Source organism: Narcine bancroftii, chromosome 3 (genome assembly GCF_036971445.1).
Source record: "Narcine bancroftii isolate sNarBan1 chromosome 3, sNarBan1.hap1, whole genome shotgun sequence".
Lineage (NCBI taxonomy): Eukaryota > Metazoa > Chordata > Chondrichthyes > Torpediniformes > Narcinidae > Narcine > Narcine bancroftii.
In genome coordinates this window covers 350,064,592-350,090,175 of record NC_091471.1, presented here as the reverse complement: position 1 = coordinate 350,090,175, position 25,584 = coordinate 350,064,592, and the positions used below count along the sequence as shown (strand labels likewise).

Sequence of the window (25,584 nt, the reverse complement as noted above, 5' to 3'; positions counted from 1 at the left end):
GGCTATTGCAGCGGACAGAGCTCAGATGTTCAACAAAGCAAACTCTGAGTCCAGTCTCTCCAACGAAGAGAAGATCACAATGGGAGCACCGGATGAAGTAGATGACCCTTGCAGATTCACAAGTGAAATATTGCTTCACTTGGAAGGACTGTTTGGGGCCTCAAATGGTGGTGAGGGAGGAGGTATGGGCACAAGTGAAGCATCTCCCGCTGTCACAGGGGTAGGTCCCAAGAGGACAATCGGTGGGGAGAGAGGAGTGGACAAGGGAGTCATGGAGGGAGTGGTCCTTGCAGAAGGGAGAGAGGGGAATATGTGTCTAGTGGTGGGATCACGTAGTAGGAACTCAATCTTAAATAAGATTCTTACTTTTGCACTTTATTGATTTTTTAAATTCTCTCTATATTGCAGTGTCTGTTTACATTTGTTTACATTTAAACGCTGTGTATAGTTTTTTTTTGTACTGCCAATAAGTAGTAAGTCTACCTCGCCCGCAGGGAAAGGAACCTTGGGGTTCTGACAGTAAATCCGAGGAATAGCACTATCAGCCAGATCGCTCAGTCGTGTGTGTGTGTGTGTGTGTGGGGGGGGGGGGGGGGGGGGGCCGCCTCTTCTGACGTCACGACATTCAAACGTCACGGAGCGGGCCGTCGTCACAGCGGTTTGTGAATGACCCACCCATTCCGAGCGCTCATTGGCTTCAGCCGGTGAGCGCTGGCCGTGACGACACGGCGTCACGCCGTCGCCTCAGCCGCTGGCCGCCGTCCGCCATTACGGTGCGCGCCAACGAGTCGAGGGACGCCTTCGTTTCGGCGTTAAAACGAGGAGGGGTGGAGAAAGGACAATACAAATCCCCTCGGAATAAATCTCCACACCGTGTGAGAAACCCAAGCCGGGAGTCAAAGTTTAATCATTTGTAGGGCAGGGAAAAAAAACAGAGAAGACCACCCCGACGGGCCGAACAAAGAGCAATGGGCGATAAATTGGACATGTCCCTGGACGACATCATCAAGCTGAACCGGCAGAAAATCCCGGGCGGCCGCGGAGGTCGGGGCCGCGGCGTGGGCCGCGGGGCAGGCCGAGGCGGCGTGGCCGGTCGCGGGGCGGCGGGAGGCCGAGGCGGCGGCGGCGGCGGGGGCCTGGGTGTCGGCCTCATGCGCCACAGGCCGAGCGCAATGCGAGGACGAAACCGGCCGGCTCCGTACAGCAGGGTAGGACGCAGCGCCCGCGGTGTAGAAACGGTGATAAATGTCTTGCATTCCCCCTCTCCCCCCCCTCGCCCCCGCCCCGGGGAGAGCCGATGGTGGTAGCCGGGGGGCGTGTTGTGGGTAATAATGAAGCGGTTTGAATGTGGCGCCACGTTGCCGGAGCCGTTAGCGAGTCAAATGTTTAAACGACATGTAGATTGTTACCCGGTTACTGTGTACAGAGTGAGAGGGACGTCCGCCGGCTTCCACTTCCGACACCCGGGAGCGGGGCCGCGCCTGGTCGGTGCAGGAGGTAAAATGGCGCCTGGGCCCGGCACGGACGGCGAGAGGCGGCTGGCCCGGCACGGATGTCGGGAGGGGCCCGGGCCTGTTCCGGCACGAGCAGCAGTAGGCGTCTGGGTCCGGCCCCAACCCCGGGAGGCGCCGAGGCCAGCGTAGGACCACCGGCAGAAAAGGACACTGGGAAGCAGCAATGACTTGTCAAACAAACTCTTCTCAGCAACATTGACCTCGCAGTTTTTTAAATAAATATGAACTCTGACTTATCCATAAATCTTGAATGCCATTAAACATCACCGGTTCAAGTTTCAATGAAGTCAACGGAAGTCTCTGCAGATACCGGTGGTTGAAGTCAAAACACAATGCTGGAGGAACTCAGCAGGTCAAACAAGTGGGCTTGAGCCCATCATCAAGGTCCGGGTAAAAATGTCAGCACTTCTATCAAGACCAGCATCTCCAGGCTCAAGAAGCCTCAAGAATCTTCCTGTACTAGCCTAAATAGCAAAGAGATACATAACCATCGTTTCAGGCTTGAGTCTTATCAACATATTTATCACGCAAAGGACATGTTTTTTGCACTGCATTCATTCAGCCAAGAAGAAAAAAAATGTTACAGAACTTTTTCATGGACATGAAATTTAAAAAAAAAAAAATTACATGCAGTGTTGATGCATTCTCAAATGATTGCAGTTCTAATCTTATGGTGGACTTCTGAAATTTGTGATCCTCCAAAGCTACTATTTGGGACTTAAGCCAAGCAAATGCTAAATACTACTTGGGATTGTGAAATCGCAAAGGAATTTTGTTTGCAAAGAGGAGGTTCGTGCAGCTGACCCCGTGGAGGAGGAATTTCACCCAGTATCTGTCTAGTGGCTATTAAAAGGAATCCAGGCTTTAGTTCGAGATGTGCTGTGGATACAGTGGTAGGCTAATAAGCGAATTCATTTTTCACCAAGTAACAAGTTACATCAGGTTCTTTGCTCAACTTTTTATTTTGATTGTGTATTCACTAGAGCACTGTTAGTAATTTACTGGATTATTTGTGGGTTGAATTATAATTAACTACCAAGTACATTCACTGCAACTGTATTAGTGTTAAATTGTTGATCCATCTCAGGTAAGGCCAGATCTTAATTTATAATGAAAATGACCATAACCTAGGTACTGATGATTCTCTTGAACCAATGTGTAAGTTTAATCAGGGAGGGGGTGGGATGGCATAAGTAGACGTGGTTTAACCAATATTTGGGGTAACAAATGTAGGAAGTCAGCGAGGTGTATCTGTTTATTTTCTTGTAGCCAAAACAACTCCCAGACAAGTGGCAACATGACCTTTTTGACAGTGGTTTTGGAGCTAGCGGTGGTGTTGAAACTGGTGGAAAGCTCTTGGTGTCGAACTTGGACTTTGGTGTGTCTGATGCAGATATTCAGGTAAGTGAAGTGCAGGATAGTGGCCATTTTCCATTGTGCCAATTTATTATTAATGAAGGTAATGAGTGTAGTGGATTGAAAACATCAGATCCTTCTAGATTTGTTAGGATTGGGTTTTGCTGGCAGCATTCTGTGGGGAGGGGGGCTGAAAAATAGAGCCTTCTGATTGGTCTGATTAATCATATTTATACAAGATGTTAATTTAGCATTTGTGACATTGAAGTGTGATGTCTTCACATTGTAATTGAAGTATGTTCAATGTTATGTTATCTCTGGATGTACATACATTTATCTCTTTATAGTTCTTTTGGGATATTAAAACAGAAATTCTCAGGCAACATCTGGTGAGAAAACATTAATACTTTGGCTACTTAATTACAAGAAAATCAGAAATAACCTGAAATGCTATTTCTCTCTCGAAAGATGCTCCCTGACCTGAGTACTTCCAGCAACTTACTTTCCACTATCTCTAAGAAAGTTTGTTAACATGGTTACATGGTTACATTTGCATTAATAGAGTGGGAAGTAGATTCAAGATTATTTTATTTATCTTAAAAAATGTGATTTTACATGAAATTTCATTTAGTTTACTATAAGGCAAAGATCGCTATCAGCAGAAATTGCCTGGGGTCTTGCAGCCAAAGAGAAGCAAAGGAGAGTCACTGCCCTTTCTTCTTCCCCCCCCCACCCCCAAAATAAAATCTGGAGTCAGTGGCCATGGATTTTCCTCTTGTGCTCCTGCAGCCACACAGCCTTCTGTCCAAACCATCAGAAACTTGACTCCAGATGCACGCATGATCAAGAAGTCTCCAACATCCCTTCACCCAGTCTCCATCAGTCCACAGTCTGGTGCAAGTCCCTTGACATGAAAACACAATGCTGGAGAAACTCAGCTGGTCCCTTAACTGCACTTGCCTGCAGAATGTGGACTTCTCACCTCGAGTCACCAACAGTCTTTCTTCAGCCTCAGAGTCCCTCACTGGTCTGTTGCTGTGGTCATTGTCATGTGGGTCATCTCTGTTTCTCCTTCTCAAATGGGGCGGGGGTTCTTCCTGTTTTCTTTTGCCCAGCATGAGTCCTCTACTTTCCTGGAGTCTGCAACTCCACTTGACCACTGCTGATCATAGGTACTGCCACCTTGGGCCCAGAATCCGCGGTCACAGGATTTTAAAGTAAACCACCATCGGCTCTCTTAACAGGCCATTTAAAGCCTGTACGAGCTGGTGGCAGTCAGATTGGACGGTTAGACCTCATGGGGGAGTTGGGGTCATTAACCCATTCATGTGTTAAATAATTCCTGAATTAACTTTGCGTTTAGAAAGCTAGTGCTGTGTCCTAGGATGTTCCTTAAAACGGGTTTTGCCTTTTATGTACTACTTGTAAACCATAATTCAGTGGTTGAATTGTGAAGGATAGACATCAATAGAGCAGCAAAATGGCATTGATGTAAAATGTACTGATATCTACTATATCTACTAAAGAACCACTGTTCTTTACCACTGTTTCTGTGCCTTGCATGATGATTGATTTGTAGTGGTCACAACAGGCCTATAGGCACTTTATGTGCTCCCTTAATTCTGGCCTCAATTGTTCAAGCTTCCTCCTGAATTGCTTTCCAAACCCTTCCTGATTAGCTGTGAGTATGGAAAGGGGCCCTTCAGTCCAACTCATTCATGCTGAACAAATTGCCCATCTAGGATGGTCCCATTTGCCCATATACCTCTCCATGTATGTATCCAAATGTATTAGTATGTATGATTGTATTGATCTCTACTGTTCTGAACCTCTTGTATGTACCTGCACTGCTACGTGTCTTAGAGTTTAAGTTTCTAAGCTCTCTAATGACCAATCTTGGAATTTTTAATGTGTTCTGTGCTATTTTTAATTTTCAGGAGCTTTTTGCTGAATTTGGAACATTGAAGAAAGCAGCTGTACATTATGATAGATCAGGTCGCAGTTTGGGGACGGCGGATGTTCACTTTGAACGAAAGGCAGATGCTTTGAAAGCCATGAAACAGTATAATGGAGTTCCCTTAGATGGTAACTTTAATTCAATATAGTGGGGGGGAAAACAAATGGAAGCATCTTTTTCACTGAATGTGGAGAGTATACCTGCTTGATCTATTTTGTCCTCCAATTTTTAATGTACATTACACTATTCACTGTTTTCTTTGTAAAATATAAGCATTGGTACATTTAAACTATAACTCCATCGAAGTTGTGACTTCATTATCTAGCTACATTCACAAGTCCCTGATTTTGAACTTTTAACAACATTTACAAAAAAATTGTTAAATTAACTCCAAAAGTGTAAAACTACTCACTGTGTTCTTGGATGCCTTTTTGAGATCTGCACCTGATGCAGCAGACTCAGGATATTTGTTATACTCTGAATCAGTCCTGAGGAGATGATGTAAAGGTAGCTTGGCATTTCCAATTGGACTGCACTAGGATTGAATATTTTAATTTTGATGACACAAATAATCCAAAGATTTTGAATGCTTGTTGCAGTGGCAGTTATTGTAGTTGGGAGATTTCTTTATTAAAATATGAATTTAATAGAAATTAAATTCTAAAAATGGAGTTCATGAATTTATGGAAGTGATCGACAAGGCCAGTACAATGGAACCTCGTTATAATGCGATGGTTTGGGTCCAAAATATTGCATTGTGAGAAAAGCAAGATTGCGCTAAGTCAGGGTTTCACTGTAAAAGCATGATTATCTCTAAGTTCAGGGTCGGTGCCGGTATGGGGGGGGGGGGGGGAGGGGACATTTGTGGGCATTTCCCCCACCAAACAAGGTACCATTGTAATTTCCCCCACCTGACCCAGTGTATTTGTAGGCTTCACATATATGGTCACTTTGAGGGGGTTGAAGCAAGCGTTGCACTTGATCCAAATTGCTGGTCCAATGGCCTTGAGTCGTGCTGTCCTGCTCGCCACCTCTCCAGCTCAGGTCACACCATGCTCATGTGCAGATGTATATTCTCGGGGTTATCCCCTGACAGCGCCTATGGATATTTTTCTGGATTCCCCTGGAGCTGCCTCCTCCTCCACCTGATCTGGTAACCTCAGAACAAATCCTGAATCTTTGCCACAGTCTAAGTCTGGCCGGTGATACCTTGGTGACCTCTCCCAGTTGCTTGGAGATGCTGGTGGATCAGGTTCTCTCCCGATGCTGCTGCCTGGTTTGTAGGCAGCATTGAGCCCAATAGTCAATGTGATTTGAATGTCCATCCCTGCAGCCAGGGGTTCCGGAGACTGCCGGCCCATGTACTGGGACTCCAGGGCTGCAGAGCAGTGCAAGGACAGGTGCCTCCTGTTCATATACTGCTACAGCAGGGGAACCTGGTCGATGTTACCTGTGTCCTCTCCCACTGCCTTGGCGCTGTGACAGCCTTGGGACTGGACAGAGAGGTGCAGATCTTGTTGGCGCAAAGGAACTGTAATTCGTATCACACCACCATTTGCCCATTCTTTGCAATTAATACATGGAGACTCCTGCTGATGAGTCCAATGTATCATTGTGTTATATCCAAATTCATGTTAAATCAGGGTTCCACTAGCTTGCTATTGAGGGCAAGGTCGAAAGTGGTGATTTCAGCTCTGAAAGGAGGCTTTGATCATTGATTTGGTGTAGTACAATGTTCAAAGTTAATTGCCTCACTGTAAAATACTTCTAAATTTAAAAAAATGCAGAAGAAAAAAAATTTTAATGGCTAATTCTCATTAGGTTGAGCACAAAATGTGCACTATTAGCCCCTTGTGACGAAACATAGATTGGCTGTGCTATAATTTTAACGTGTGATTCCTCCAGAAGATGGCATGTTTTAAATAAAGAGGGGATTTATTTCTGCAGCTACGTTGCCAGTTATCAAATCTTGTAATAGTGACATCAATATTCATGATTTTCTTGTGCTTTTGTACGTTGACTATTAGCATTGAGGCAAAGCAATTTTTCCTTTCTATTTGATTAAAAGGACGTCCAATGAACATACAACTGGTGACCTCACAAATTGATGCCCAAAGAAGACCTGTTGTTGGGTAAGCATTCGTTCCCCATTTGTCTTTAGATGTTGGTGTGACTGGTATAATCAGTAGTCAGTGTCCATTTCTAATTGCCATGAAAGTACATTGCTGGAATTTTCAGTTGAATGAAGAGGGAATTGTATTTGATTTCCAAATTAGAATGGTATGCAGTTTGAAGGGAAATTGAGTTTTTTGCTAGGTGGTAGAGCTTGGCATCATTGGCAAAGAAACACACTACCAGCTTCCTTGTATCATCTGTCATACAGTCTGCGCATTCCAGGTTGGCCATGTCAGTTACCTTGTAATCCAAAGAACAAGGGATCATTCATATTTGATCCAAGGCACTGCCTGAGAGGTAAAAGAGGTCAGTGGTTTGGAAGAAGGTACAAAAGTTTTGCCATACATCTCTTAGAAGGGATGCCTCATTCTGCTCATACGGAGGAACTAAAGATGAGTGTGTATTAGGGCTGCTCCAATTGGTTATCATAAATATGCATGTATAATGTGAAAAATTTTGTACCAAATTTCGAGCTCAAAGTAGGGGCTCACATTATACATAAATGACAGCGTGAATTGGGCAGGCAAGGGGGAAGAGAGATGGCAGCGCGAATCGGGCGGGCAAGGGGAGGGGTCGTATTATACTCGATGCATTATACACACATATTTACGGTACTCTGCTGGACAAGTGGAAGGAATTGCATCATTCCTGTTGTGCCTTGTAGAGATGGAGAGGCTTTTAGTTGTTTCCTCTTGAAAATTCATTCACTGTATATTCATGTGAATGTAAGTTCATTACTTGGACCACATTATTTGAATAGATTGCAATTTCTCTGCTGCAGTGATCTGTACAAGTTAGTTTTGTATAATGTTTTCTACCAGCAGCATTTTGCAATTTAAGCTAAATATTTTAGGCAAGTGCTTTTACTCAGTGCTTTGCACAATCTTTGTGGTTCTTTCACAATTTTTTTTTCCTCGTTATTTTAGAGGAAACAGAGCCATAAGCCGAACTCGTGGTAGTGCATTCGGGGGCGGAAGTAGAAGGCCTAGAGGAGGTAACAGAGGTGGAAGAGGTGGCAGAGGTGGAAGAAATTCACGGCAGCAGCTTTCAGCAGAGGAGCTGGATGCCCAGTTGGATGCTTATAATGCGAGGGTGAGTTCAGTATCGTATGGCTTGCCTTCATCATTGCAAATGGTCTATCACAGCATTGAGATGTGTGTACTCTGTTTGGATCTATCCCCTGTCCTTATTCAGATTTCCCTTCGATAAAGAACATAAATTGTTATTTAACTTCAGTAAAAATTTTAAACTTAGCCAAGGTCTCCCAGAATTCAGTCTTTAACATCTCAGATGGGATGGCAATAAAAATGTTGTAAGTTATTAATGCTCCAACAATAGTTGGGAATGAATTCAGTGTCTGCTTCTTGAGGGCACAAAGAGTTTAGGGTCTTGCATTTTAGATTTGACACAAGACTGGGTGTTATAGTTGGTAAAGAGCAGAGGTTTTGTTTTGAAACAACCATAAATGAGAGTAGGGTGTGTGATGGTTCTGCAGCTTTAAGGATTTGACTTTTAGTATGCAAGTTGCACAGGACAAGAGGGCACAACTTTACGATTGAAGGCCAGAAGGTGGTAAATATGTTGCCACAGGCAGTTGTGGAGGCCAGATCATTGGGTGAATTTAAGACAGATTGATAGGTTCTTGATTAGCCAGGGCATCAAAAGTTATAGGGAGAAGGCTGGCATTGGGACTGAGTGGGAAAATGGACCAGCTCATGATTAAATGGTGGGGGCAGACTTGATGGGATGAATAGTCTATTTCTGATCGTGGATGAACAGTGACAAGCAGCTCAATGCTTACATGGCAACTTTTTAGTTACGAAGCCCTTTGGTAGATTCTGTTGGCAAATGTAATGAACGCAGTATATGGTTAAGAGGAATGTTTTAAATTCTGGTAACTGATTAAAGATCTGGTCATGTGGAGATGGGGAAGGAGCTTTGTGGATCAGTGATCATGAGGTATGATCCATTTGTTTCATCCTAGAAGAGGGTATTTGATGGTTGGCTGAATGGCCTATTTCTGTGGTGTATCTATGATTAAGACTAGAATTGTTATCACATGCAATAAGATAGTCAAAACCTTTTCCTGCAATCAGGCAAGTCAACCAATACATGCTACAGCAGGCAGTATGAGAATAAAAACAAGTACAGAGGATAGTGTCACAGTAGACAAAGGTGCAGGGTAAATGCAAGGTGCATCTTTTACTGATGAGATGTTAATTCCCTAGTCTGGAGGTTCATATTTTCAAACTTGTGTACTTTATTTCCAGCAGGAGGGGATAGAAGAGATTGACGGTGGTGAGATTATGTCCTTTAAGATGTTGGCTGCCTTCTTGAACCTGTGGGAGGTGGCAAATTTGGGGTGAATTAACGCTGTAAATCTTAAATAGTTCCAGCAAAGCAACTGTGAAAATTGTACTTAAAATTGTAACATTGATCTGAATGTTGACTTTGAATTTTGGTGTTTCTTCTCTTTCTAGATGGACACAAGTTAAGCGATTGTGGAATTAAAGGCGTTGGTTTTTTTCCTTGTGGGAGGGATGCGAACAATGTAGTCTAGTAACTCCATGGAATAGATTTTTAAATCTATGTAACTTTTTAAGTCACAGTCCTGTTTTGTATTAAATGTTTTCATTTTGGGATATGTTTTATTGGTTGCATGTGTTCATGGGAGGATGGACTAGTCCTTCCAGACCATGAAATAAATTCGCACTGTTAACTAGTTATCTGGCTTTCTTGTCTCATTGCAAATTAGAGAACCATATAACTGTTGACATGGTGCAAAGCGCAAAGTTTTATGTTCTTTGTGGGAATTTGACAGAGATACACAACTTTGCATTTTGAGTGGATGTGTCCAAATGATAGCTAATAAGCCAAAGTTTGGCTTGGTTGATTGAAGAAATTAATCTGGAATTGTCAAAATAAACTGTGACGGTAATATGTACATTGTATTCATTTTAAAAAGGCTGCGCTATTCACCCACTGACTCTCAACATTCTGTGTTGGCATTTACACAAAATACTAATTCACGTCAATATAGAATATTGCAGTGCCTTCTTTGCAATTGAGAAAATTGGTAGGAAATGGTAAATAAATTTCAGACAATTATAAATGTTAAGTAACAGACAAGGAAATTTCCTGGATGCGCTGTGATTGTAGAATTTTAGATGCATTGAGTTTTTTTTTATGTGCAGGCTGTTAAACAATTTAAATTAGCATATTTGCATCACTAATTAAATTGGAACTTGATTTGCAGTTTGTGGCTATGCATTGTTCTATACATGTCTGCTATTACATTATTGGGGCTTCTTTGTTCCAGAAAGGAACACAAACACCTAGAGGTAATGTAACAATGTAAAATTCTGATGCATTGAAAATGAAGTGGTGTTAAGATTGGAAATGGGTCAGGTGATCCAAACATTGTGGCATAACCTACAAAGTTTAAAGCAGGAGACTTAATATTTTTTAAATTTAGGCCTAGAGCAAGGTAACGGCCCATTTCGATCCATGAGTCCGTGCTTCCCAATTCACACCCAATTCGCCTACACCCTCTCCCCCACCCCTCTCCAGTATGTTTCAAATGATATATGAAGGAACTGGAGCCCCTGGGGAAAGCACAGAATGTACAAACTCCTTTTATAGGCAGTGCAGGATTTGAATCCTGGTCCCGATCGCTGGCGCTGCAAAGGCCTTGTGCTATCCCTATGCCAACCATGCCACCCCCTAGGACACTAGATGAGTGAAAATAGCTTCCTTTGCTCTTTGCTTACAACAAGAATGCAAATAGGCAGTGGCTTGCTGTACAATGTTCATGTATCTAATTCACTGCTTTCACATTGTCTATCTTGGGGTTAGTCATGATAAAGGTTGCTATTTGAATTATATGATTAGCGAGAAAACAGGACTTCAGCGTTAAATTGTTTATAAACTAGCACTTTCATGATTTCCTTGTAAAATTGTTTTAATTTATTTAGTTTTAAATGTAGACGGTAATGGGCTATGAGTCAGTGCTTCCCAATTTAAACCCAATTAACTTACACCCCCAGTGCATCTTGTAGGGTGGGAAGAAATTGGAGCCGCCAGGGAAAATCATGAAGATGGGAGAATATAGAAACTCCTTATATACAGTGTGGGATTCAAACCGTGGTCCAGATTACTGGTCCTGTAAAGGCTTTGTGCTAACTGCTATGCCAACCATGTTGTCCTTTTAGGTTCAGGATTTTGAGTTGAAGGAGATTGAGGGGTTTTCCTAGATGTTGGTACTAGTACAGATTGAACGGTCAGGCATAAGATGGAGCAGTAATGGAACCCTTCCTGTATCAGGTGTATTAGGAGCACTAAGAATGGAGTGAATACATTGAAGTTTTGCTAGTTTAATAAGCAAGGCTCTGCAGGGAGATAGAGGATGGGAAGCATAATATTTAATGTGACAGGATGTTTGAAATTTTTTTGAATGGAGAATTATGTCATAGGCAGTGCCTGTTGAGGTTTGTACAGCATTCCATAATTTCTTGCAGTCTGAGCTACAGTGAGAGGATGTCCATTGTTTGGCATGAGCCATTGAATTGAAATTTTGGTTCATAAATTGGTCCAAGCATAGACTGTCCACATCAGTTATCAAACACCAAAACACTGATCCTGTATTTATTCCATTTTATTCTCCCTACTTTGTAGAACATTGAACTCTACAATTCCTACCACTCTCTGATATTCTGGGGTCAATTTAGTGGCCAGTACATCTTTAGAAAGTGGAAGGGAGCTGGAAGAGCAGAAGAAACCCATCTGGTCACAGTTGCCAAGGTCTGGATTGAACCCAAGCTACTGGTACTGAGGCGACAGCTCCATGAGCTGTGTTCCAGTGCCACCCAAAGTTGTGGAATGAAAGATTGTAATAGTGGTTAGAGGTGTGCAGAGCAAAGCTGGGGGAACTCTGGGTCAGACGCTATCCACGGAGAGAAACATTTGTCATCTTTAGGGTTGGGGCCTTTGTCAGTCTCGAGAATGATCATTTCAATCCCTGGGTGCTGCCTGACTTGCAAGTTCCAAGCAAGGTAACTTGCATCTGTGAGTGCAATTTGAATCTTTCTCCTCCACAATTGTATTCGACAAGTACATCAAAAAATTACTTCCATCTATACAGCTATGTTCCTTTAGGAAAATCCCAAGATTATCATGCAGTCCTTGACGGCAAAAATGTGGAGGCTCAAGACTTGAAGAGGTAGGTATCAAACTCGGGAGGTGCATTCGTTCCCCTTCTGATGCCAATACCAGTTAACTATGGGATCCTCAGGAATCTCTCTCTGTATCTTTTTATCACCATGCAGAGGCCTCAGAGCTTCACCTTTTAAATTGTCAGGATCTCAGTTAAAGAAGTGGATGAGCTGATGTTTTTTGATGAAAGACTGGAAACCAACCACTTCTCCAGCCACAGATTCCATCTTCCTTAAAATTTTGTGAAATTGGGCAATCAAACCTTTGACTTGGTTGATCTTGATCCTGGCATTCCTTTTTTTTAAATCTTGTGGGTAAAATGTTCAATGGCATTCTTTCTATTGGAATGAGGCCACACACCCATGAGCCTGACCAGCATATTTTCCAGTTGCTTTCAATGAACAGCAGAGATGTTGCCCAGACTTCAGGAACTGAGTTACAGGGAAAGGTTAAACAGGTTAGGACTTTATTCCCTGGAGTGTAGAAGAATGAGGGCAGGGGGGAGATTTGATAGAGGTGTTTAAAATTGAGGGGTATAGACTGAGAAAATGTAGGTAGGCTTTTTCCACTGAGGAGATGAGACAAACCAGAGACATGGGTGAAAGGCTAAAAGTTTAGTGGGAATATGAGGGAGTGCTTCAGAGATGGTGGAGCATGGAATGAGCTGCCAGCTGAAGTGAATGTGGGCTCAATTTTAACATTTAAGAATTTGGACAGGTACATGGATGGGAGGGATATGGACTGGATGCGGGACTAGGCATGAAAATGGGTGGGCACAGACTAGAAGGGCTGAAAGCTTGTTTCTGTGCTGTAATGTTTTATGGTTCTATAACCTACGACAACCTTCAGCGCTATTCACAACACCTCCAACCTTTGTATCATCTGCAAATTTACTGACATCTCTATTTTTGTCCATTGCTTTGCCTAAAAGGCTATTTCCACTGCACTTCTGGTTGCCTTTGCCCTACTTGTGAGCTTGGGGCTAGAAAAAAACACTACTCCCTTAATTTGTCCCTTTCACCCATTTTCCTTTATAAATTTAACAGGCCATTTCAACCCAAGAGTCTGTGCTGCCTAATTTGCACCCAATCAATCTACACTCCTGATAAGTTTTGAACGGTGGGATAAAACTAGAGCCCTGGGTAAGGGTAAAAACCCATGCAGACACAGAACATACAAACTCCTTACAGACAGCGTGAGATTTGAATCCTGGTTTTGACTGCTGGCGCTATAAAGGCATGCTAACCGCCACGCTAACTGCTGCCCATAACTGACTCTTAGTTAAGCAAAGCAACTCATCATTTCCACCCCAGTCTCTCCCTTTAGTATCTGCCAGCTGTTAAACTCAACCATATTCCTGTTCTCCCAATTCTGGTTCCTAGTTGAAATGAGTCGCAAAACATATGGTCCTGCTGTTTGTTGGTCATTTTCTAACCTCTGAAATTCCATCCCAAGACTGGTTTCTGGGAATCATTTAAAAAAAAACCTTTGAGCTAATCTCACATTATAGCTTTTCAATTTTTTATTTGATAAAATTTGAAACAGAGTAGTTTTAAAAATACTCACCAATTGTATCAAACTTGTTAAGGAAACATTTCTTTAGTTGTCCACCCTCAGTAAGTTGGAGCTGGGAAGACTGATGAAATTTTTATACATACTGTGCAGGAGTGGACAGCAACCATGGTTCGTGCAAGAATTATCTGGAGTCCAGAAAAGGGAATTGGCATATTGAGAAAATTCAATGAAGATAATGAATGAAGTCCTCACTGAGGATTTCCACACAGCAATTTTAATTTTTTTAGGAAAACGATTGATTTAGGTATTGATGCACAAGGTGATGTTCTGGTTGAGATAGTTTGTAATTTTGTATGTCATCTCGTATTGCTCATGTTGAGAGTACACTGTTTTCACATGATGCTACATTATAACTTGAGTGTTCATAACTTTGGAAACAAATCTGTTAGTAGTGTTAACCCAAACATGTTTAAGTTTTGGCTGGTAAATGTTTTTAAGTTCTCTACTCTGAGCAATAGGCTGGATTAGTGAGGATGGACCTTTTTTCAAGAATTGTGTATTTTGCAATTAATTGTTTCTCAACAAATCTACATTAAATTTCCAAAGATGGGTGAACCTAAATTTTGTATCTATTACATGCTCCCATTTTCGGTTCATTTTCATTTGAGCAGGACTGTCACTAAGAACAAATCAACCTGCAGGTTCTGGAGACTGAGCTGACAGACAAGGACAGCTGTACTCCAATTGGATACTTCTGAAGAGAAATGGAGAGCCTGGAGGCACAGCTGTGAAGAGCATGTGACCAGCGTGTTGAAGACGCAGTGCACTATTTGCTCAGGAGCCATTTTAAGGAGACAGCACAGGAACAACAATACTTGGAAGTAATACTGTGCTGAAGCGGCCTTGTGATTGACAATTTGATTTTTCCATGTTATAGGGGAATGAGTAGGGGCCACCTTAAGGAGACAGCACTTGGAGAAGCATCCTTTGAAGGGGAACTGTGCTGAAGGGCCTTGTGTGGTAATAGACAATCTGTCTGATTTCTCTGCATTCTAGAGGAATGACTATACCACTCTGTGACCAAAAGGGAAGGTCACTTTGAACACTGGCCCATGAAAGGGATGTGGAAAATTTGTGAGAATCACTTGGTTTTTTTTTGTCCCCAATGCAAATAAAAGGGGAGTTTTGATTGCCATTCATCTGGAAAGGACATTTCACTAAGCACCTTGACAAGGATTTTGTGAGTTTATAAACAGTGTCTCACTGGTCACTCCCACCTACTTTGTAAACTTTATCAATTTCAAGCCACATATGCACATACACGGTTAAGATGATGAGTTTGGCTAAATTAGATAAGGTATTGTTAATTATTCATTAAAAATACTCTTTTAAATATAACACTGGGTTAATTTCTATTGGTGCTGCCTGGTTATGTAAATAAAAAATACTTTAATGACTGCTAGTTTTTGGTGACAGGAATGCTATAGGCATTAACTGATCCCTGTAACACTGTTCATTTTATTTTAAATGCTGTATCATTTTCATCCTGTAATAGATGTGCAATTGCCAAGATGCTGGAACCTGGAGCAGCACAGACCACTGGAGGAACTCAGTGAGTTGAGAATGATGAGAGAGATTGAGGGAAGGACCGTGGGAGCAAAAATCAGAGCTGACAATTGAGCAATTATATTTGGAGTGATAAAGGGGCAACATTAGAGGGGTGCAGATATTTAAGGGATGAGTGATATAACAGAAAATGGACAAAAAAGACCATGGTGGGATTGAAAACAAATGTTTAAAATCAGGGTGTCACTAAACTGGGACCCGTAAAGGTTATTAAGTTGCACTGAATGGAAAAAAGCACTTTGATCCAACTCATCTAGTTGATATTCGGGGCTAGTCCCTTTTGTCTGATATTATTTTAAGCCCTTCTTAAAAATGGGAGTTCCTTTTATCAGAGATCTATCTTTGCCCTCTTTTCTCCCCCCCCCCCCCCCCCCCGCCCCCCATCATTTCTCAGCTTTTCTCTTCTACCCTCCTACCTGAATCCAACTATTACATTTCACTTGTTATCCTATGTTCCCTTCCCTCTCCCTATTTGGCTGTCTGCCTGATTTTTAATATTCATGATGAAGGGCCAGGCCTGAAAAGACTGCCTTTTACTTTCTATGGATGCTGCTTGAACTGAATTTTTCCAGCACCTTTGTGTATTGCACCATGAAACTTCCAGGTTTTAGTGAATACAAAGAGCAATGAGTGAAAAGGGAATCCAGAAACTTGAGTGTGAGTGATTTTTAAAAACTACGAAATGCTCAGAGAAAACTGACACTTGTTACATCCTCACCAGTTTTGGCCGCAAGGTCAGAAGATTTATTGGATGATGCAAGATACTGATGGAATAGAGAGGGAAAAACTTTCCCACAGTGAGTAGATCAAAAACAAGTGGAAGTCCAAATATTAATGTATTAATAACATGTATAAAATTAATCTCAACTGTTGAGACCTGGAATGCTTTACTTGAAAAGGTGATGGCAGCAGATCACAAATAATTTGAAGGATGAGAGAAAAAGTGGAAGGGGATGAGCTAATTAAAATGTCAGCATTGGTAGGCTGGGCTGAATGGCCTCTGAAGCTGTAATAAGCTATAGGTAAAATTGTGTTGAGGTTCAGGGTACTCTTCTCACATTAAGAAGTGATTGGTGCCTCTCAGAGACACATCCACCAAGCTCTTACCTGGTAGTTTGCAATTACAATAAAGTTGTCAACATTTGTCATCTCATCCTGCAAAGCAGCGAATTTTGGGTGTTGCTTGTATGCGTGCAAGGTTCACTGGCAAAACCCAAGCTGAGCATCGTGTAATTGGAATAACTGATGCTTTATAATACTGGTGTTCAGTAATTCAACATACCATCACAAGTTCTGCTGTTGCCCACCTCTGCCACTGAAATTAAAGGAAATCAGTGAGTTTAAAAAAAAAGCTGTTTACAAAATAATTTCACTGAAAAATTGTTTGATCATTGATTTATTTGCAAGTTTGTGCATGTTTCAATGGGGTCCTAAGCCATGATTACTACTTAGAATGCTGAGTAAATTGTTACTTCAGATGAATATTTCTAAAAAGTTAATTTTAAAGTAGATTTAGCATATTTCAGTTTGAGTTTATGCTTGTGCAGTCTTCAAAATGAAATATAATCAGATCTTCAAACCATCTAAATTAAAAAAAAAGATATTTTTGATTTTGTTTCAAAAAATATAAACAGTGACATTTTAAATATACAATATATTAAACTTTCCCACAAATACAACAAGCAAAACAAAACAATCCTGCCGCCCCCATCCACCTTCATAAGTACAGATCTGTTCACCGTCAGAGCTTGCTTATATTTTAAGTATATAGAGTACAGTTGGGGAAACTACATTTTTGTACATATAACCTTTTTTGTTCCTTTTTATTTACTGTATCTGGGCCTCTATGTGGACCAGGAATGGCTGCCAGACCTTTACAAAAGTTAACAAAGCTGTTAATTGAATAGAGGGGAATTAGACTTCCAAGTGATCACGATAAACTTTTTTTGCCACCACCACTGCTAATTTTAAAAATGAGATTTGATATTTTGTCAATTTGTCACTTATATCCATGAAATTACCTGATCGATATAGGTCCAGGTCGTCCATGAAGGCCAATCCTGTTAAATTTTTCTGCAATTTCTTGCCAAAATGGTCTCACTTTCACGCACAACCACGTGGCATGTAGAAAAGTTCCTGTCTCAGTCCCACATCTGAAATACATCACTGAAATTTTGGCGTTTGATCTGTGTAACTTTTATGGGGTAAGATATAATTGGTGTAAAAAAAAAAAAAAAAAATTATACTCTACCAGTCCATATCTTGCATTTATAATTGACGTCAAGCTGTCTTTACACCAATCTGACCAGCTTCTTTCTGAAACTCCCATCTTTCCCTTTATTTCTGTAACCCTTGTTTTGCACTTTCACTCTAGTACATAGTACATTTCTGTTATGAATTTGGGTGTATTCCCCATCCAGACCATTCATTCAGTTTCTCTAATTTCAGGTGGGGTCAACGATGGCCCCCGTCTTTCTCTCAAGAACGATCTAAGCTGGAGAAAACAGAAGGTGGTCCCATTGGCCACTCCGTATTTGTGTTTTAATTGTTGAAAGGACATAAAAGTTCCTTCCATATAATAGTCTTTAATATATCATACCTTTGTCATACCATGAATTTAATATTCTATTGCCTATGTTCATAGGCAATGACACATTTTTACACAGTTGTGCTTTTATTGATATCCCTTTTTTTACCCCCTACATTCATTAATTTCTTGCCATGTCAGGGCAATCAAGAGTTGGGACATAAACAAGAGAGACTGCAGTTGCTGGAAATATTGTGTTACAACTGTAAGATGTTGGTGAGATCACATCTGGAATACTGTGGGCAGTTCCTGCTCCCAATTATAGGAAATATCCCTTAAGGCTGGAAAATGTGCAGGAAAGATTCACCAGGATGTTGCCGGGAGAGTTTGAGTTATAAGGAAACGCCGGATAGGTTGAAACTTTTTTTCCCTGGAATATAGGAGGCAGATGGGGGACCTTTCAGAGGTTTATAAATTCTTGAGGTCCCAGATAGCATTGTTTTTTTTTCCCCAGGGAGGGTAGGGGATTCAAAAACCAAAATATGTAGGTTTAAAATGAGACCTGAGGGTCACCCAGCCCCACCCATTGCTTAAAATCATTGAGAATCCCCTCCACTCTACAAACCACATCTTTCAGCTGGTCCCATCAGGAAAGAGATACAGCCAGCACCACCAGGCTGAGGAACAACTTCCCACGGTCAGTGAGAATGCTGAACGACCAAAGGAACTGCTCACACTAACCACCGAGACTCTCATATTCATGAAATAATATTTATTTGTAGAGATGAAATACTTGTCCTGCCTATGTACTGTTTGTCTGTATGTGAATTATGTCTGGTTGTATGTCTGAGTGTTTTGTACTGAGGACCAGAGAACACTGTTTTGTGGGGTTGTACTTGTAACGTGACTTTCTCACCCAGAAGGTGGTGGGTGCATGGGACGAGCTGGGGTGGGGTACAGTTATAACATTATTTAGATTGCTACATGGACAAGAATGATTTTGAGGGATATGGACCAAGCATAGGCGAATGGGACTGGCTTGAGTAGACAATTTGGTTGGCACAGATGAATTAACTCAAGGACTTGGGTTCCACTATCTTACTCTTGAGTGAATACAGATCATGAGAGAAAAGGCTTATTTGACCATCAAAAAGTGATGTAATGGGTTTTCTTGTCCATTCGTCATTGGAAGGTAGTGCCCCATGATGATTACCTATTGAGGAGAGAGCTGGTGGTAATGTTGCAGCTCTATAAAGCTCTGGATCAGTTGTGGTCACCTCATTGCAGGAAAGATGTGGAAGCTTTGGAGAGGGTGCAGAGGAAATTTACCAGGATGCTGCCTGGATTGGAGAGGGAGTCTTGTGAGGTAAGGTTAACTTGGATTTTTCTCTTTGGAGTGAAAAAGATTGAGAGGTGACTTATTAGAGATCTACAAGATTATGATAGACAGATAGAGTAGACAGCTAACATCTTTTTCCCAGCAAATATCAGAGAACATCTGTATAAAGTGAGGGGAGAAAAGAGGAGATGTATCAGGGGTAAGTTTTTTTACACACAAAGTAGTGGGAGCCTAGAATACATTGCCGGGGTGGTGGTGGTGGAGGCTGGTACATTAGGGACATTTAAAATACTTAGACAGGCACATGGATGGAAGAAAAATAAAGGTCATGGGTGTGAAGAAAGGAAGGGTTATTGGTGGTTCTCATCCAGAGGGCCACAACTTGTTTCCATGTGGGTCATTAAAAATGTTAAATAAAATACTTTAAATTAGATAGATGTGTTTCTTGAATCAGAAGGTTACAGGTTCAAGACCCACTTCAGACACTTGAGCAGATGGCAGTAGACTGACTCTCCTAGTGAGGAACCAAGGGCAACATTATTGGAGCTGTTGACTTTTGGACAAAAATGTTAAAACAAGACCACATCCGTGTGCTTGACAAGTAGTAAAAGATCTCAATCAAGAGGAAAGGGAGATGCACCCATGTCCTGGTCCATAACTATCCTCACACAACTTTATTAAAATAGATCATCTGATCATTCTTACTATTTGTGGGAGCTTGCTATACACAAATTGGCCAAGATGTTACTGATGTTTCAACATGTGTACACTTCAAAAATACTTAATTGACTAGATAGGATGTGACAGGTTTATTCTCATCTGATTGCACAAGTACAACCCAAGGAAACCCTGCCTTTGACTTGAAAATATTGCTCAGTCATTGCCACTAGTGGGCCATGGCATGTTAGGCTGGAAGCCAGGTGGGCCTTAGACTGGAAAAGGTTGAGAACCATTGCCTTAAATGCATATTTTCTAGTACTTGACATTTTTACGCAGGGAAAAAGGTTCTGGATGTCTATTCTATCAACGCCTTATTTCCAATCAGATGGTCCATTGATTACTTTGCAACTGTCCTCATTGAACAAGGATATTAAATATTAAATGGGCTATACGAGTCAAGTTAAGAATGGATGTAGCATATTTATTGACCCTAGCACAGAACATAAAAGAAGGGTGTAACACTGCAACGGTTTTGGTAACAGTTAAACCACAGCTTAGGTTCGGCTCACATTACGGGAGGCATGACTGAACTCTCAAAGGTGCAGAGAAAATTTGTGAGAACTGAAATTAGGTTGTTATTTTCTATGGAACAGAGCAGACTGAGGGAGGCTTGAATGAGGTGTAGAAAATTATGAGGAGTCTTGGAAAAGTAAGAAGGATCTATTTCTTTGCTTTGAGATCTGGTGGTTGTACAATGCAACAGTCTATGCACATTGCAGGATGGTACGGTTGGCGTAGTGGTTAGAGCAATGCTGATACAGCACCAGTGATCAGGACCAGGTGTTCAGTTCATACCAGGGGTTATAAGCCATTTGGATGTAATTGGGAGGCATGGGTTTGTGGGCTGAAAAGGCCTGTTACCATGCTGTATGTCTAAATTTTTTAAAAAATTATATTTCCAGTAGAAGGATCAATGGCTGTGGATTTAAAGTAGCTGGAGTAAGAATGAAAGGAAGGGTAAAGACATTTTCATTATGAGTGGAGTGTTGTAGGAGGCCTGAACAAATGATGCATTCATGAACCCTCACCACAGGCCAGGAGTGAGAAGGAGAGTTTCAGGATTTCGGTTCGATGGGCAAAATGCTCTTGTGTATTAAAATTTTTCAGTGATTCTGTGACATGTAGCCACGTAGCTCCTAATATGTGCAAGAAACCATTCAAGAGGGGCGTGCCATGTGATGATGTGGGGTTAGACTGATAATCCCTGCTCTCTTCGAAAAAGTTGAGGAAAAAGTGACAAAAAAGATTAAAGTTGCAGAAAATACATGTAAGTTGTCTGAAGACATATAGAAGATATTAACAATGCCACCAAAGAAGGACAAAGGATTCGCTACTGTACAAGAAAATGAGCAGGAAAAGGAAGAAAGGTAGTATCCAAAGGAGAGAGGCCAGAAGCCAGGGAGACCTTGGACACTGCTGCACAAGGTCTCGCCTGACAATAGCCACTGACATTGGGTGAAGAAGTAACTGCGCATGTGCAGAGCACAAAAAAAAATGGAAATTTAAAAAAAGATTCTAGACACTCACAGCTCTAGTGATCAAGAAGAAGACCTGGAAAAACAAAGAACAAGAATGACCTACAATCAAGAAAAAAGGTGCAGAAGCTTCTTTATCTTCTGGTGAATTAAAGCAAATGTTAGATTTTTTTCGACAGTCTATGGAAGTGTTAACTGATGAAGTATGGAAGAATGGTGATAAGATGGAAAGATTAATGCAACAGGTGGACACTAGATTTGAAATAGTGGATGGAAAAATTAAAGGGAATGAATTGGAGATTCAAAATCTGAAAGATCAAATGAAGAAAATACAAGCAGAAGCAGCTGTAAAGCATGATCAGTTCATGCAAAAAATAGACATTTTGGAAAATTTCAGAAGATGGAATAATATCAAGATTGTTGGACTTAAAGAAAGGGACGAGGGTCAAGACTTAAAGAAATTTCTGCAATGGTGGATACTGGAATTTTTGGGTCAGGCTGCATTTCAAGGGGATTTGGAGATGGAATGGCCCATAGTTACCCATAGGGCACTGAGACCTAAACCGCAGCCTGACCAAAGGTCTCATCTAATACTTGTCAGATTCCTTTGATATGAAGTAAGAGAAGATAGTGGAGCTCACAGCAAAACAAGCTAAAGAGAGAAAATCACCTTTGATTTATAATGGAAATAAGATTTTTTTAATCCAGATATAAGTTTTGATTTGTTGAAAAAGAGAAAGGAGTTTAATCCGGTTAAAGATGTATTGTGAAAAATAGGCTATACCTTTGTTTTGAGATATCCAACTGTTCTGAAAGTATTCGTCCTGGGAGGAAGAAATAGATTTTTTACTGAGCTTAATGAAGTAAAGGTATATATCGATTCATTGCCTGCTAAAGATCAGCAGATGATTGTAGAACTTGAATTTATTATATAACTGATAGGTTTTGCTGTAACTGAAAATATATTATGTTTTGAGAGGGTTAAAAAGGGGAGGAAGCTTTAACCTATACTGGGTGTGATCTAATATACTGGATAAGATTAATGGGTTAAAAGGTCTATTGATAAACATTGTAAAGGATGGTATGGTGTTGTGAGTGAGTTAGTGGGGAATGTGATGCTGACCATTGCTCTATCATGGGCACTAATGCAACTAGTTTTACATCCCGTACAGATCAGGGTGATAGAGACACATCACGCGCCTCTGGGGTTTTTTTTTTTTTGGTTTCTAGCCTGGACAGTTTATGCAAGATATATGGAGAGTGTTGGGTTGGTTGTGGAGATGGAGGGGTACGTTGGAGGGATACAAGTTTTAATTTGGATGTCTAATGGCAGGGAAATTGTCATTTATTAATATTAATGAAATTTAGAATCCGATAAAGAGAAAAAGGTTATTGAATTATATGAAAAAACTAAAGTCGATGTGGCTTTTATACAGGAAACTCGTTTAACAGAAATAGAGCATACGAAATTAAAGAAAGATTGGGTAGGGGAGCTATTCTCTTCATTTAATTCTAAAGCTAGAGGAGTTGCAATATTAATAAATAAAAGTTTACCAATTGAAATATTGGATGTAATGACTGATAAAGTGGGGAGGTATGTGGTGATAAATTGTAAAATATATTCGGAATGTTGGACCTTGAATATATATGCACCAAATGTAGATAATGGAAAATTTATACAAGATGTTTTTATGCAGTTAGTTAATGCAAAAGGGAAAATAATTATGGGAGGAGACTTTAATTTTACCTTTGATTCCAAGTTGGATAGATTAGGAGGAATTGTGGTTTAAAAATAGGGTGACAAAGGATGTGAAAAACTTTATGAATGAAATTAAACTTGTGGATAGTCGGAGGAAGATGCATCCTGATACTAGGGATTATTCATTTTATTCTTATAGGCATAAGACATATTCCCATATAGATATGTTTTTAATCACCTCTCAACTTCAGTTGAATATCAGGTGAAGATATGGTCTGACCATTTACCTTTAGTTATGACAGTTTTATTGGAGGAGGAGCAAAATATAGGTTGTAGATGGTTTAATGCAGCATTATTGAAAAGATTTTTGTGATTTTATAAGGCAACAAAAAAATTTTTATTGGTCCTCAATGAACATTCTATAACTAATAAGTTTGTGGTATGGGATTTTTTGATGGCTTATTTAAGTTATACAGCTAAGGTTTAAAAAGAATATATGTTTGACGTTAATTCTTTGGAAAAGGAAATAATAAAGATGGAAAAAGAATTGCAAAATTGAGGGAATGATGAACAAAGGAAAATGTTGGATTTAAAGAAATTGAAGCTTAATACAATACAAACATATAGAGTAGAGAGGGATAAGACGGACCCAACAAAAGAATTACGAATTGGGAGATAGAGCACATAAAGTTTTAGCTTGGCAATTGAAAAATGAACAAATATTGAAAACAATAGTACCTGTAAAATAAGATTTGAGTCATCTTATAAAACAGATTAATGATGTGTTTATGAAATTTTATAAGAAATTATATAAATCAGAATCTTCGAAAGATGGGGATAAAATAGATGAATATTTGTCCAAAATTACTTTATCACAATTAAGCATAGAAGAGAAGACAGAATTAATAAATCCATTTACAGCTACTGAATTATATGATATATTGATGTCCTTACCAAATAATAAGGCTCCAGGGGACGATGTTTTAGAGTTATTAATTCTGATAATTATGGGATTGTTAGATCAAATAGAGGATCTTTGCGACTTACCTGAGTCATTTAAAACTGTTGTTAATAACAGTTATTCCAAAAAAAGAGTATCCTTTGCTTCCATCTTCTTATAGACCAATTTCATTATTGAATACTGATTATAACATTTTATCCAAATTAATAGATAATAGATTAGCTAAATGCTTGCCTAAATTGATTAATATGGACCAAACAGGTTTTATTAAAAATACATGATCAACTGATAATATTGTTAGATTTTTAAGTCTAATAGATATGGCTCAGAAAAGAAAAATACCATTAGTGGCCTTAACTTTAGATGCAGAAAAGGTGTTTGATAGATTAGAATGGGACTGTTTATTTAAAGTACTGAAGGTTTTTGGAATTCTGGCAAGTTTTATAAATTGGATAAGAGCATTATATAATTCTCCAAAGGCTAAAGTGATTACAAATATCAAAATCCTTTTTGTTGGAAAGATCATCTAGACAAGGATCTTTTTTTTATCCTTTTTTATTTGCATTAACTATGGAACCTTTAGCTGAGGTGATCAGAAGTGATAATGAGATTGAGGGCTTTAAGATGCATGATAAAGAACATAAAATTAGTCTTTTTGCAGATGATGTAATATATTTTACAAACCATGAACGTTCATTAAGAAAAGTAAATGATTGGCAAAGTATGGGTTAGTATCAGGTTACAAAGTGAATATTGATTAAAAAGTTAAAAGGACAAAATTTAATTGGCAGACAGGTGTAATTAAATATTTGGGAATTAATATTGATAGAATTTAAATAATTTGTTTAAATTAAATTATATACCTTTTAGGAAAATTAAAGATGATATCTTAAGATGGAAAGATTTGCCAATTTCTTTAATAGGAAGAGTTAATTGTTTGAAGATGAATATCTTTCCTAGAATACAGTACCTTTTTCAATCTTTACCAATTTTTGTACCAATAATATTTTTTCAGGATTTTAATAAAATTGTAAGAAGATTTATTTGGAGGGATAAAATGCCTCAGATGACATTGTAAAAATTAATGTAGAGATTTAATCAAGGGGACTTCGATTGCCTAATTTAAAAAATTATTATAAAGTGGCTCAACTTGAATTTTTGTCTTCTTGTTATCAGACCGATAAAAAGATTGCTTGGGTGCAAATCGAAATGAGTAAAATAGGAGAAAGTAACTCTGAGCATTGACTGATCGAAGCAAAAATAAAGGGGGAGCATGCAAGAGGCTAATGGGTAGGATCAGTTTCGGGAGATGTATCCAGCCTGCAGCAGTCAATTGTGGCATAACAATTGTTTACCACATACTGTAGATGTGACTCAGGCAGCATCATTCAAATCCCCCACTGCTACCACCACAATGGACAAGGGCTACAGGTGGCACAGGAATGCCTCTAACTGCAGATATCCTCCCAGTTACACGCTGACCTGAGTCACTGGGTCAAAGTCTGGAAT

The 25,584-nt window shown here is 40.1% G+C and overlaps 1 protein-coding gene across 2 annotated transcripts; it reads left to right on the top strand.

Moving 5' to 3' along the window:
* The first annotated feature begins 697 nt into the window (after positions 1-697).
* Positions 698-17,933, top strand: alyref (Aly/REF export factor). 2 transcript variants are annotated; one of them, XM_069929713.1, is made up of 8 exons: positions 698-1,208; positions 2,784-2,915; positions 4,808-4,955; positions 6,896-6,959; positions 7,929-8,094; positions 15,284-15,340; positions 16,076-16,151; positions 17,803-17,933. In XM_069929713.1, the coding sequence occupies exons 1-8, from the start codon at positions 969-971 to the stop codon at positions 17,904-17,906; spliced, it is 987 nt and encodes a 328-aa protein (XP_069785814.1). In that variant the 5' UTR covers positions 698-968; the 3' UTR covers positions 17,907-17,933. The 2 variants fall into 2 exon arrangements, with proteins under 2 accessions (XP_069785814.1, XP_069785815.1); XM_069929714.1 differs by lacking the exons at positions 15,284-15,340; positions 16,076-16,151; positions 17,803-17,933 and adding an exon at positions 9,483-9,942 and having other exon boundaries at positions 707-1,208.
* The last annotated feature ends 7,651 nt before the right edge of the window (positions 17,934-25,584 follow it).